General features: G+C 41.4%; 1 protein-coding gene across 3 annotated transcripts in view; it reads right to left on the bottom strand.

Moving 5' to 3' along the window:
- Positions 1 to 14241, bottom strand: part of DCLK1 (doublecortin like kinase 1) — a 237143-nt gene extending 222902 nt beyond the window's left edge. For all 3 annotated transcript variants that reach the window (XM_039696612.1, XM_039696610.1, XM_039696615.1), the window contains exons 1-3: positions 13907 to 14241; positions 10501 to 10889; positions 789 to 1135 (exon numbers count right to left, since the gene is read on the bottom strand). In XM_039696612.1, the coding sequence (XP_039552546.1) occupies positions 789 to 1135; positions 10501 to 10876 (723 nt within the window). In that variant the 5' untranslated portion in view covers positions 10877 to 10889; positions 13907 to 14241. The remainder of the gene's footprint in view (positions 1 to 788; positions 1136 to 10500; positions 10890 to 13906) is intronic.
- Between the last annotated feature and the right edge of the window lie 1009 nt (positions 14242 to 15250).

Below are 15250 nucleotides of genomic sequence, written 5' to 3'. Positions count from 1 at the left end.
TCTCCCATTTTGCTATAATTAATACATGTCCATAGAAAAATTACAAATAAAGTGAAAGACAAAAAAGAAGTAGGATTATTCTGTAATTTTTTTTGTGTCCCTCTATACCTAAGTTCGATAAGATGCCTCTCAAAATCTCATTCCGCTGCAATTTAATAAGTCAGCAAAAAAGAGACTGCTTGAAGGTATTTCACAGAAGAAATAACATGAAACCTACAAGAGACTCCTCAATAAATGTGAGCACCACACATAATCCTACCTGTATTCCTGCAATAGGGGAAAAAGCTCATTCATTTTCTAAACTTGCACCTTCTTCATTGTCCATTTTAGGTGCAATAAGATTCACCATTTAGTCACTCTGGAGAGCAGTAGGTCTGCATTTATCATGGTGAAATGTGTCCTCACTGTTTGTTCTTACCGTTTACGGAAAGCCAAGTGAAATGACTCATAAACCTGCTGCAAGAAAAAGCTGAAACAAGTTAACAGAATGAGCTTAAGTGACATCCTTCATCCTACGTTTCCGGCGTGCAGAGCCAAAACCACATCACACTTTCAACAGAACAGATTTAGAGCTATTATTTATCATAAATGGCAAGACCCTCACCAAGGCCAAGTAATGTCTCATGGTGTCCGTACTGCTCACAGATCTTAAGTACACTACAGGCAGTAGAAGATCTGGCTGTACACTCTAGAGCAAATGGGACTCTGCTCTGCTAATGTACTATTCTTTTCCTTTTGGAAAATTATATTTTCTTCATGCTGAGAATGATGATCATGAAAATTCTTACCTGTTTTCCATCTAATGTGTACAAGCGTTTAACCACCCCTGAATCCAGCTTGATGGCATCGGTTATATCAGTAAGAACCTGTTCAAAGGAATGTGCTGTCTTCTTGTTGAGCAGAATCCGGACTGCCTTGCGTGGCTTCACTCCGCTCCTGATGATAGTGACCAGTTTAGGCCTAATGAAATCCTTATTCTCTTTTGTATCTGGAGTACCTCCTTTAGCAGTGGCAAGAGATGGCACTGAACGAGAAGTAGAAGTTGTCTTAACATTCACTGACCAGTTTGGGTTTACATTCTTTGTGTACTCCAGTTTCTTGAAGGGTTCTATGGAACCACATACATAACTTTCCCCTGTGGAAACAAAAGCAAAAATCCAGCAAGTCAGATTGGAGAGGGAAGAAAAATACAAAATCAAACAATTCTCAAATTATTAAATAGTATTCTTATCATACCTGATCTACAGTGCATAAATAATGACCTCTTCCCTCCTCAGATGCTACTGACTACAAAATGAGTGATCTTTTAAAGAACACTCTTCAGCTAACTGTTTGAGAAACACCATTACAAAAATCCTTGAAAGCAGCAGTTTTCTTATCAGAAAACACTATTTGCAGTGAGAACCACTGCTGTCAGTAAACACAGTAAACAGTGTTTGTATTTCACCAGCAGCCCAGCCCCAGTACATTATCACAGCACTCCCCCAGCCTTCATGCTTAAGTGGCCCAGTCCCAAGAAAACATCAGCCCCAAATACATCAGAGGAAATACTATGAAATATTACAAAAAATATAGGTTACAAATAATGTTTTATTAAAAGGTGGATGAAAGTGTCATGGGAATTTGGTAACATTGGATTTTTTTAAAGCTTTAGGCATCATAAACCCAGGATATGTATAGACAAGAAACCTCCCTGTATTATTTACTGACTAGATATATAATATGTGGGGAAATGAAGACAAAGAGTAGCAATTACAGAATTCACAACAAATTTACCATACTTAAAAGAAAAATAGTGACTATTAGCTCCTCTTTTTGTTGGAGCATTATCTACAGTAAAATATTTTTGCAAATACCACACCCACACAACTTCTGGGAGACTAGAAATCAGCCAGAAAACCCAGCACCATGCAGATTAGCACCTGAATCCAGTCCAGCTGAAGACTGCTGTGTAAGGGGCACCTGCTTGGGTGCTCCCAAGCTCTCCCTTGAGCTTGACTCTGTGGCTGTGCTGGCAGTAGCACTGGATGAGTTGGATCAGCTCAGTGACTTGATTGAACATACCACAGATGCTACTAATTTTGCAACATCAAGCTGATCCAGTTCATCCTCTGGGGAAAAACAAACAAACAAATAAGCCAAATAAAAACCAAAAAAACCTCAAAGAAACCAATACTGGATCCAGCAAGACCACACCTTCTGGCAGCCTACAGCTCAATCACAAATAATGCAAGATCCTATTCTGAACAATACCACAGAGACATCTGAGATGTTTTAGTTCTTCTGGGTTCAAGAGTTCACTGTATGCTAACAGCACAGAGGCCTTCATATCAGAAATTTAGCCCAGGGTAACAAAACCAGAACAAAACTCAGTGATGCACCTCTCATGCCAAAAAACTTGTAAGAACCAAAGATATTCCTAATGACTCTTGCCCCTAAGGAAAGGGGACTCACAGTTCAATCATTAAAAGAAAATTAAGTATTAAAAATTAATTTCTGAACAGAAATTTTAAGGTTTCAAGGCATCCAACCCAATTCCAGAGACATTATAGCAGACAAGGAATAGATACACAGTCACCACATCTAAAAATGGAGGCAGACAACACCAGGACTTGAGGCTTGGATAAAGGTAGGCTCTTCCTTTTAGCCACTGCACATATACAAAGTAGATAGATATGTATCTGGAAATATCAGACTAGAAAGGCTCAGCTACAGCAATGAGTGGCCAAACAGTGCAGGTGCTCTTTTATCCATGTCCCTGTCCAATTGTTCTAGTATTAGCTACTCAGTTACTGCCAGGTGAGAATGCACCCCCAAACCACATTCACAAAATTAGCAAGCTTTAAGGAAAAAAAAAAATCCTACTATGATTAAGACTGCTCTCAATACAATAAATACCTGCGCTATAAAATAAATTGCAGAAATCTCTTCTAAAAATTTTTAAGCACAATTTATTTTTCTCAACACTTGTGCTTGCTGTAAGATGTAAAATCCATCAGCAACCTCTTGTTTTTTTTGGAGGGGAGATATAAATCTGGATTTTCAGGTTCAGTCTTATTAGGGAAATTGTTCACTTCTGTTGCAGAAAATAACATTTATTTAAAACCAAGTCTTCAAATTAAAACTCACTTCTCAAAGGGTAGGCTCATAAATAAATGTCGATACACAGTGTACTCAGAAGATTTACATTTAATTTATTAAGAACTCTTTTGGTTCCCCTTCTTGAAAGGACAGTGTTCCACATGATTTTTAATATCAGCTACATTTAAAGGTCAGATGGATTCCTTGTCGCATTTAACTGCACATCAGCTCTTCACTACAAAACTAAATTTATATGAATGATGATTAAAAAAAGGACAATAGAATCACTGAAGGTTTGGAATTGTTTGAACATAAGCATTTTTGCCCTTTCCTATTTTCCAACAACACCATATTACATCACTAAAATATTTACACCAAAATATTTTTTTTCCTATCAAGAGGCTCATATTTATCTACAGAACACCTTGGAGGTAGAGCATCCAAGGCCTTGAAAGATGAAATATCTTTAGTAAGAGCTATTTTATATAGGTTAACAGAAATACAGACACTTCTCCCATAATGCTGTTATTTAAAACTATTTTAGATGTTAGCTAGGGAATGCCATTTTCATGCATGCTGGTCCTAATGGTCAGGCCTGTAAGAATGAAAATCTTTAGCACCTCTGGTGTTTGTATGCAGAGGAACCTCAAATAAAAGGACAAAAGGTCTTCACCTAGATTTTCATTCACTTCTTTTTCACCAGTACCTCCAGGAAAGATGACTGTAAAGAAGTTTCACAAGGGGCATGACTTAAAAGTCCAATAAATCCATCTCCTGCTTTAGCTCTTGCTTCCTCATCATCAGCTTTGAGTAACTGGCAGCTGGAAGAAGAAAGCAACAATCTCCAGACACTAGATTCCTAACAGAACAAGTGTTGAGAAGGATTCCTTGAAGAAACTGGATTAAGCAAAGGGCACAGACAACACAGCCTATTTAACAGTGTCAATTTGATTGCAGTTCCCCAGGAGAGGGGAGCAAGTGTTTCACAGTGCAGTCAGCTGTCACTAATGGAATTTTGACTCTTGATTACAGTATCAATAGCCATTAGGAAAAGAAAAGGGGAACACCCAGTTGCTTTGGGAGATCTAACATCTAGGAAAAAAAGTGATTTCTACACCTCAGAAAGTATCCCTTTCCTGAGAGCCTCTTCAGAGCAACAGTGAAAATTAAATACATACCACTGGAACCTTTCAAAAAAGATGCACAGCACTTGTTGGTCAGTTTCAAACCAGTAATCCTACAATTTAATCTGTATAAATGCTCAACACTTCTGGGAAATGCCATGTGGAATAAAATAAATCTTAACATTGAGAAAATAATCATAAAGCTAATCATGTAGAATGGCAGACCCCAAAACATTGTTTATGCTTAAAAAAAAAGAAAGAAAGAAAGAAACAACCTACTACCTATCTGTTAAAATTCAATGCAACTGATCTATCAGAGACTTGCAACACTGGAGGATCGTTCTTATGCGTCATGACAAAATTTCAAGACTTGCTTCACTTATTAAATATTTGTAGAAATAATGTCTCTGTGTACAAAGCGGTTGCTAAGGAGACACTGAATCACTGCATATAAGTACTGGAACTTTCCTGATGCAAGTGTCTCCCTGTTTCCCACATTGGTATTAGCAGTTTGTTTTCTTCCTGATATTCTCCCTGTAAGAATGACCAAGGTATCATCTCTTAAAAGCCTTTTTTTGTGTTGCTTTTCTGTGCTTAAGGTGACTTCGCCTAAAATGGCCTCATCAGGAAGGCAGTTATCTTAGGTGGAAACCCTGGAGAAGGAAGAGAGAACCTGTTTGAATCACACAAGGAGAGAGGGAACATCAACCCCTCTTAATGGAAGTCAGGATTTGCCAATTTATGGAAAATAGTGTTGATTCCTTGGAGTACAGTATGTAGTAGGAATGTTAATTCATTAATTAGCAGCAATTTATTAGGGTCCATTTCCTCAACAGTTAGGACAAGAAATATGTTAAGAGGATGGGGAGAGACTAGCATCCCCAGCACTCCATGCCTAATCATACATGCCTCTCTTCATTTCTACCCTTTGGTTTTATACATACAAAAGGCAGAATCTCAATCTCTCAGGAGAAAGGACAAAAAATCTGATTGTGTCTCACTACACAGAGAAGACCGCAAAAGGAAGATGACCTGAATCAAATAAATTACTAATACCTGCGAGTTCCCAAATGTGTTACTTAATAGAACAATAACCTACTTTAACTACATGGCTGCTGCCTTGTCTTCCTGCAGGGTCTGGAAAAAAATGCAACAGTGCAAAAGAGATGGAGCATCTACAGGAAATAAATCTGACCTACACATGTTCACCTCACAATCAGATGCACCAGAAACTTCAAATCAGATCTTCTCTGACCTTGGAAAGGACTTCTTTCACAAACTTACTTTCTTCTGAGTTCAGACTAAAAAGGTTTGTTTTTTTTCTCATCAAAAATACTTCCTCTTCCTCTGCCCCTTCAAATTTCTACAATCTTGTTACAAGTAAGATAGACACTGTACACACTTTAAAAAAAGCCCACCAAAAATAATGTAAAGCACCTAGAATAAGAAACCACATAGACTTCCAAGAAGCTGTTAAGCAAGACACAAAGATGATCAACAGGCTAATGGATGAACAAAATAATCAAATAAACAGTGCCAGAACAACCCTCCACTATTTTATGCAACAGGATCATTCAGCTGTTTGTTTATTAAACAATATAAGGATTGCAGCTATTTCTGCCACAGGATTCAGTCCAAGTTTCCCTAAATTTGATAGCCCTGGATCAAGTCCATGGTAAATATCCAGTGTAAATTTAATCCCACAAACAAATGTCCACATAGATTCAGCTCTACAAACATTTAAACAGATACTTTACTATTATTATTTTGATAGCACATTACAGATGCACATGAATCTTCCCAGCCCATCAATTCCCAGCTGCTGAGGTAGGCATGATCTGGAAGAAAGAAACCATTAGCTCTAGAGAGCATCAGAGACCACATCAATCAATTCCTACAGTCTGGCCTGGCTGGGCTCCTCACCAACAACACCTGAGTGGTTGGCAGAGCCAAGAGGGCAGCAGGAATACTGGGAAGGAGAGAGAAAAGCTGAGATATGAGAAATGAGGTGACAGTAGGAATAGCAAGAGCCATGTACAAAACAAGTCAGGAGCACTTGCAGCCCATCACTTCAGCAAGGAGACACTGCCTTTTGCACCCTGCACTGGCAGGCAGCTTCTTTGCTGCTCTGAGCACAAACTGCCTGCCTCCATCACGAGAGTCCTCGTGTGACCCAGCATTTCCTCTGCCCTGCAGCAAGGTTCACATCTCCCAAGAGTTATTAGCTGGCTACAGCTATTACTGGATTTTAAATCTGGCATATCTGCATCCTTTCAAACTGCTCCTTCAACAAGGTTTGTGGCTCTGAGGTAATCCCTGAGAAGCATTCATTTTTCTTTTTGAGATTATTCTTTAAAATTGTTTTTGCCATTATGCCTACACAAAACATGCAGACACAGACAGAAGTCTTTAGAATTGTTTGGCAGTGCACCCAATATTGACATGTGACAAAATTGTTTCCCAGTATGCTCTCAGCCTTGTGGTCTGGGGCTTTCAGCTGGTCTTTGACTGCTAGCTCTCAGCTGCAGGGTTAACTTTGTGGTAGGTATTGTAGAAACCTAAAACAATCAATTCTGATTCATATCCAAGACTCCAAGGTAATATTATAGTAAAAATTAATGAGAAAGAGATGCAGTTCCGGCTACAGATGATTCTGTGGTCTTTGTTCCACATAGCAGGACCCCAGGAGTAAAAACTGTAAATATTCTTCGGTTTAGAGTTACCTTGCAATGTTCATTGTTTATTTTGGGGGTAAGGCCTCTCCACCTTCAGCTGTAAGGTTGATACAGTTTTGCAGAAGCAAAGTCCTTTCCTGAAACTTCCTTTACAGCTAAAAAGCTTAGCCTTCAAGAGCAACTTAATCTTTATTGTTTCTACATGCTTTGATTGCATGTCATGTCTAGGAAATAAAGTCATGTCACATTCAGAGTCCATTCCTTAAACATAAGAGGGTCCTAGCATCAGGGCTGACAAAAATGAGGAACTTGAATCCATTGCATTATTTCCTTCATGTAGGGTGGCAGAAGTTACAGACCATGTGAAACTTTTTGTAACAGTACATACCCCTTGTTATCAAATTCCAACAAATCTGACATGTGTAAGTCTTAAGGGAAAAAAAAAAAACTAAACAAAAAGACGGTGGGCAAAAATGGGGAGGACAAAACCAAAAAACCAAAATCAATCAAACCAAAAACCCACAAAACCCCCACCCCCAGGGATGTCATTTACTTTCAAATAAAGAGAAAACATGTCCATGCATCTCAAAATAATCTACATCACCCGCATACAGCCATGCCAGCTCTGAACTGTATGCAGAATGAAACTAAATATAACTGAAGCAAAACAGCTCTTTTACAATCTTTTTCCTTTGGGACTATATTTCATGCAGTTCTGTGTATTTAGCTCTGGGATGAAAGACAGTGGCTGCTGTCTCATTTCCCCCAAGAGCCCCTCTGTCTTTATGTATCACATGTGAAGGTAAGAGTACAGGAACTTCCTCACAGGCACAAAGGCAAAAACCAATTCTAAAAATCAAGGCTTTATACATTTGTTTTACATTGCAATCACCAAATCAATGCCCACCCAGTCACATAAATTCATAAGAGTCTCCATAAATTAATTAGTGAATTCACACAGGAAGGGAATAGTCTCACCATGAAGAAAGCAATGCTTCATATTTCAGTAGTTGGAGCACAAATGTCATTTGGCAAGAGGGAAAAATCAAGTGATTTTCCAGCTATTTAAACACAAAGCACAGCTTCAAGCTAATTAATGCTGTACCAGACAAGCCAAACTCTAATAAATTTGTATAGTAAAGAGTGGAAGGGTTTATGCAAAAACCATCATTGAGCTGATAATATATGAACCTGTGCTCCACTGTGAAGTTCTGTGAGTGAAACAACCCACCCTGCAGTTTTATACAAATAAACAGAAGCCCCTTTTCAGATAGAATGAGGATGTAGCTCTCTTTTTCCACACAAAGACTGACTTCTGTAAATCCCACAGTCCTAATGGGACAAGAAAACAAGACTGTCCTCCTTGAACTATACCAGGAAGGGAAGATGTATTCATTGAAAGGGTAAGGAATAAAGACACACAGGACGAAAAGAAATCCCAAATGCCTTCTTTAAAATAAACCTAAGCTCTTGCACTGTCATTCATTTTGACTGACTGATTAATAGCTGGTATTATTCTGCACTCGGATGCCAAAATAAACCAATCTTACAGGTTGCTGGATTTAATTTTGAATTCAGTTCTTTATTTTCAAAAGTGGTTCTGACTGGCTGCAAAAGGACTGTGCAACTCAACATTAACATCAATGAAACTTGCTTCTTGTTGAGCATACCAATCAAACAAGCAAATGCACAAAGACTGCTTTTAAACAGATGTTGATTAATATTGGTCTTTCCTCCCAGAAATTGATTTTCTCTGGCAATTAAATACTGTCCTGACAAATGTAGTTTTAACTGTGCCCTGAAATTGATAACATTGCTCCTCAGACCAGTTTCCTTTCCATTTCACTACACCTCTGGTCCTAACCCCAAACCTGTTACTTAGACAGACAATCCCGCCCCTTCAATTTTCTTCATGTTGCATCTTCATGTTGCCCCCTACTTTCCTTTTTATACAAGGAAGATTACCAAGAATATTAGGTTCTCAATACTTAAAAAGCTTTCCTCTGCCATGATACAAAAAGGAGACAACCCAATAGTGGCTGAACACCTGCTATGCAAAGCTGTGCTCCTCTTTCAGGAGCCACATTTGGTATTACCCTTTTATTCTTTTCTTGCCATATTAGCCTTCTTCTGACCCTCTCATTACATCCTGTTACTGCAAGTTCTCTCACCTGGTGCTAAAAATGAAAATCACATAGAAATTACAATCTCTGTTACAACTCTAAATTTGCTGTCTGGTGGCTATCTATTGGCTATCTATCCATTCTTTACTGGTTTGTCCATGGCACACTGGGGCCAGGGATAGGATGGAAGCAAAAATTAATGAATTGTTCTACCTTAATTTTCTTGGAACACAATCAAGCACCTGCATTTAAACTTCACAGATAAGAAACACTTATTTATGGCCATGTGATAGTCAATGCCTTCATACTCTGTACATTCTGATGTTTTACACTAGAAACCCATTGCAATCCAGAAGCACATCATGTTGGAAAAGCTACTTTAGCTATTCGTAAAACTTGTGAAAAGTACTATTAATTTTTAAGTTTAATATTCAAATTGATTAATGCTGACAGCTTCTTTTGGCAATAGAACTATCACTGAAGGAGTGATAAATTTGTTGTCAGTGGGCAAATTAATGACTGGCATGTCTGACATTTGACAGTGACCAAGAATTGTCAGTTCTGACCAAACCACTGGTGATGGTTTATACTGCAGGAACATGAGCCTTATTTAACAGACAACCTAAGATCTCTACAGCTACCTGAAAGAAGGTTGTAGCAAGGTGGGTGTTGGTCCTCTCCTCACAAGTAACAAGACAAGACGAAAGGCCTCAAGTAGTACCAGAGCAGGAACAGATTGGGTGTTAGGAAAAATTTCTTCATGGAAAGGGCTGTCAAGCACTGGAACAGGCCATGCCTGTGGGTTTTTAAGATGTGCAGACGTGGGACATGATTTAGAGGTGGCTTTAGCAGTTCTGGGTTAATGGCTGGACTCGATGTAAGAGGTCCTTTTCAACCTTATCAATTCTACAACTGGGGAAAAGAGATATGCTACAGAGGAAAAAAGGTTTACAATCTACCCCAACTGAATCACTGCTACAGTATTACTCTTTTAACAGGTTGCCAACACTTATGCCATGCAGTGAGAGGCCAGTATTTTACTTAAGACATATTTACCTGTGGAGAAGAGGTAGAGCTCTTCATCAGGCTTCAGAGATTAACAAAAACAGAAACATCTGAACTGAATTTCACATAGGTTTCATTAGCACCACAGAACTTTGTAAGTTTAACATACTAAACTCTCATTGGGTTGACCTTGCATCTTTATAAAAAGAAGGATTAGATGCAATCTTCAGGATCTAGGACCATCAAGACTATGTTGAAAGGAAAAGATCAGATATCAACACTATGTTGAAAGGAAGATCAGACACATTCAACAAGAGGGAAATAAGTAGCAAGACAAGAATGTTTCAAGGTGTCATTTAAGACATTCACAATTCTAGTCAGACCGTTGAAAATCCTTCCTTCACCAATAAGAATACCATTACCTCTTTTTGAAAGACTTAAAAGATAGACAAAGGCTGACTCAACTTTACACCTCCAGATCTTACTGCTCACCTTCTACTAGCTGATCCAAGGAGGAAATCTTCTTGGAGCCATCAATTGTGTAGATTGTTCTCACTCCCTGGGGCAGGTTCACATTGTCGGACAGAGTTCGGGTCAGGTCAGCCAGGAGAGCTTCGAAGGACCTAAAGCGGTCAGGGGAGATGGCGTATACAATCCCTTTGAAATACCGGTCTCCATTGCGATAGAAACGAACTTTCTTGGCCTTCTTCTCAGAACTCAGGGTCTGTAGAGTGCGGGTTCGGTAAAAGCTGCAGTGGGCACTGTGGGTAGGGCTGGGTAAACCATTCACCCGGGACCCTCTGCCATATCGCTGAGCTTTATCACGCTCATCAAAATGCTCCAGCTCCATATCTCTCCCAAGGGACATCTTGAAGTTCAACCTAAGGAATGCACAAGAGGACAGAAAAAGCTTAAGAAACTTAAAAGTTTTCAGGGAGCTCAATTTAAGACTTCTTGTTCTATATATTGCTCTTACAGAGGACTACTTCCTAGGTTGAGAAAAAAGTTTGAATAAAACCACGCTACATTCACATGGGCATTTCACACATAAGCCTCTTGCCATGCTTTAAGAACTACATTTAAGTTAGACAGCCTAATAACATCACTGATGAACCCAAATCCTAACAATAAGCAAACACTGAGAAGTGTTTGTTCAAATGCAGCATCTCGGAAAATGAGGTGACCAAGTTGACCTAATGGAAAAAAGGAATAAATGCATCAGCTTTCTACTTTTTCTCATGTTATATTCAGGTGCTATTTGAGTCCCATCTACCTTCTTGAGTGTTTGCCCCCACTAAACTCTTGGTTCCAGCTGAGATCTCAAGAGGTGTTGTTTCAGAAGGGCTGCCACTTGCCAACAACTAAGCAATTAAGAAATTTTCAGAGGAATAGATCTGGCAGGTTGGCAACGAGAATCATGACTATCACACACAGTGGGTCTATTCCAAGTTTAAAAACTACCTGCATATTCCAATCATTGGTTTCCTCATAGACCAAGCATTGTAATAAATTATTTCAGTTGCCCTTGCACAAATACTTTACACACTCTGAACCAATTGAAGGGCTCAAATTGCACAACATTTAAGAAGAAATATATTAGGAGACAGTGTTTTTCAATGAGCAAGCTACTTCAGGGCTCTATGTCTTGCAAGATGTATTATTAATATCCTAAGCCTAATATTCAAATTGATTAAGGCCAACAGCTTCTTTTACCATCACCAAAGGAGTGAAAAATCAGTGCCATTGAGCAAATAAGCAAAGGGTGTCTCCCATGTTTGACTGCGAGAAATACCCGTCAGCCCTGACCAAAACAGTCCCAGTTGTTCAATGCAGTTTACATAAACAGAAGCTCACATGCTCTGAAATAAAATCAAGGAGGCAAATACTTCTGTTACTTTTTTGCAACCAATACAAGACTAAATAACACAAAGAGCATATTAATCTTCACAAACAGAAGACACAAAAACACATCCCATTTCAGTGAAATGAACAAGAACATTTGCTGTGGCATTTCACTCTATAGGTTAAAAAAATAGAATAATCAGAAGACCATTAGGTTCAAAACATATTCATTTTATTTAGGAGCCACCTAGATTTGCAGTTGTCTGCAGAATAGTAAAGCACTGAAAGTTTATTTATAGCACAGATACATAAACCTAATTTAGAAGTGGCCTCTCTCATTGATTTCCAATAAAAAGACAAAAACCAGCAAGCACTAGCTTTGTTTCAACCACTCATAATGATGTGACCATTAAGAAAAAAGATGTATTCAAACCAGCTGTAGAACAGTGGGAGGAAATAGAGGAAAACTTACAGATGCTCCTTGACTTGCAGAAGTTTGTATTAAACCAATGATTATACAGCTGGACCCTGATGCTGCAAAGCTGTAGGTGATGTGCTCAGCAGCTTCTCAGAGCAGTCCATGTGCTGGACCAGCACAAGCAGCTAAGGCAAATGTGGGGCCCTAGTGGACATTATTGACCCTGCTTTGGTTACAGCTCACAACTGACTTTGTTACACTGACACAGGATCATATGCTTATGTATAAATGCAGGATTTACACTGGTAAATCCTTCAGAAGTACCTACACATAGTACAGTGTATGTGTTTTCTTATGTATATAAAAAAAGACGAATCTCTGCTTTTCCCATGGTCACTACATCCCATTTCAGTGAAATTAACAAGAACATTTGCTGTGGCATTTCACTCTATAGGTTAAATGCAAAATACAGCTTAGTGGCCACATTTTAGGATTGAGAACACACCACCACTGCTTCCATGTTAAAAAAAAGGTCAGTTATTTTAATTCACATCCCATTCCAGTGAGAACCTGTTATTCAGATTTAAACAATCCCAGAATGCACAATTCAGAAACTATATCTCTGAAGCAATTCCCATGCCAAGAAAAATGGATTTTTCTTTAGTCTGCTGTTACCTTTGCTTAAACAATCTCTAATACACACCCTCAAAAAAAAAAAAGTTTAGATGAATATATATTCTTTCAGCTTTATTGATTTTTCATGAGGGGCAAGAAGAAGTGCGAGTCACTGTCCTTTCTTCCACACATTTATGCTTTTATCAAAAATGTCTGTAATTCCCAACTACATCCTTAAAACAGAAATAGAGCTCCCCTTTAGCTCCACAATCCCGGTATGTAGAGAAAAGCGTGTCTAAACCACAAGGTCAGAGCAGACAAAGAAATCCTAAACAATTTGATCTGATGCTTCCGTTTGTGTGTATAAATATATAGTCTTATACAGGCAGATACGGAAAAACGAACAGACACGCCCCTGAAAAACCACCATGCCAACACTTCACACCCTAACATCTGTTAAATAATTATTTATAATACAGGTGTGGGTGAGCATTTCCATGAAAAAACACAGGCACGCTGATTTAAAAAAAAAAAAAAAAAAAAAAAAAAAAAAAACCCACACCACGCCGCGATGTGAGTGGGACCCAGCTCAGACCATACGTGGACTAAGCAGCAGGATGACCACTAGTCACCGGGGGAGGGCGGCGGGTTTGGTGGGGGAACACGGACACATGCGGCAGCGGGTTCACTGAGGAAAAGATGGGGTTTATTCTGCTGGGGTAGGGGAACCGCGTGTGAAACACGCCCATTCCTCCGGAGGTGCCACCAGGCACCTCATCCCCCCGCGGGGCAGCGCCGGGGCAGCGCCGCGCCCGCTCCCGGGGCCGGACCGCGCTCCCGCAGCCCGGCGCTCGCTCCGCAGCCGCGGAGCCGCCGCAGCGCCGGGCGGAGGCCGCCGCCCCACACAATGGGCACAGGTGCATCGCTCCGCGACCGCGCCCCGGCAGCCCCGCACGCCGCAGCCCCGCGCAGGACAAGGCAGGGCAGGGCAGGCACGGCCCCGGCCCCGGCCCCGGAGCTTACCTGTTCTCCGCAGCCTGGCGGGCTCCTCCTCACTCAGACCTGCCGGCCGGGCGCGGAGGGAAGGCGGCGGCTCGGAATGGGAAGCGGCCAAAGAGCGGCGGCTCCCGCCCTCCCCCCGCGACCACCCGGCTGTAGGCGCAGAGGTTGCCGCAGAAAGCGGCTCTGCTGCCTTTGTTACGCCTCCCCTGGCTGTAGCGCGCTGCTGGGGAGCCCGGGCTGCAGCTGCTTCGCCTTTCTTCTGCTGCTGCCGGTTGCAGTGATTTGCATTAGCCCGGCCCTCATTGAAATGCGGCTCTTCACACCAGCCTCTCCCAGGCGCTCTCCAGAGGGCGGCGCCGCCGCCGCTGTCTCCCCCTCTCCCCCTCTCTCCCTCCCGTTGCGGGCCCGCTCTTCCATCGGCGCTGCGGGAATGCCGCCGCCGGAGCCGCTCCGGGCAGCCAGCCCGGGTGCCAGCCCAGCCCAGCCCTGCTGGGACCGTCGGGCACGATCCCGGCGGGCTCTGCCCGGGGCACATCCCGGGCGCACCGCGGGTCGCTGCCCGCCCCGGGCAGCCCCGGCCGGTGAGACGTGCCCGATCCGGAGCTGCCTGTGCCCGGGGCAGAGCTGTGCCTGGCGTGGGGGCATCTGGCCCGAGTCCGAAAAACGCCTTGGGAAGTAATTGTAGCAAATGGGTATGTTGGTATTACTAGGAGATTCGCCCGGGAGCGAGGTACTGAAATCCCACCGAGTCCCCAAAGCGCCATTTGGGTGCTTTGGTTGGGTGCTGAAGGTGAGATTGATGTGGAATTTAGGTAATAAAAGCAGTGTAGCCATGCTTATTCATACCACTCGCTTAGTTACAGCTGACCTTGGAGGTGACTAAATTCCACAGATGCTACAGTTTTTAGGCTGAAATTTCTCAGAAGATGTATTTGGCCAAAAGCATCTCAGGCTTCATCTGAGTCACCCAACCCCTGAGCCCACCAGGTCTTGGAGCATGTTTGCTAAGTCAACTTCCACACAAAAATTCAGCCATACTTGATGCTTTCTCCTCATAGCCTTTTATTCTTCACTTTAATGTAAAAATTTCAGTGGTGAGATCCTTCTCAAGGTGAAGGATCTGGTTTTCTCCCCTTTGTGCAACAAAGACTTCAGCCCTCTTCTGCTTGTCAGGTAAACAGCCCATTATGGTCCAGGGGGACATGGAAGGGAAGAAAACACAGTCTGTCCCTTCTGTTGGAGCTGCTCCACTCTGAAAGAATTAAAAATGCATTAGATCAGAGAGAGGGAATTAGTCTGTAACCTCGTGGTTATGGCACTCATTTGGGAAGGACAAAAGATGGCTTTGTGTGTCTATATTATGGA

This window comes from Passer montanus, unplaced genomic scaffold (assembly GCF_014805655.1).
Source record: "Passer montanus isolate IOZ18808 unplaced genomic scaffold, ASM1480565v1 scaffold99, whole genome shotgun sequence".
NCBI classification, from domain to species: Eukaryota; Metazoa; Chordata; class Aves; order Passeriformes; family Passeridae; genus Passer; species Passer montanus.
The sequence above is the reverse complement of the archived record's forward strand: the minus strand, read 5'-3'. Positions and strand labels throughout refer to the sequence as shown.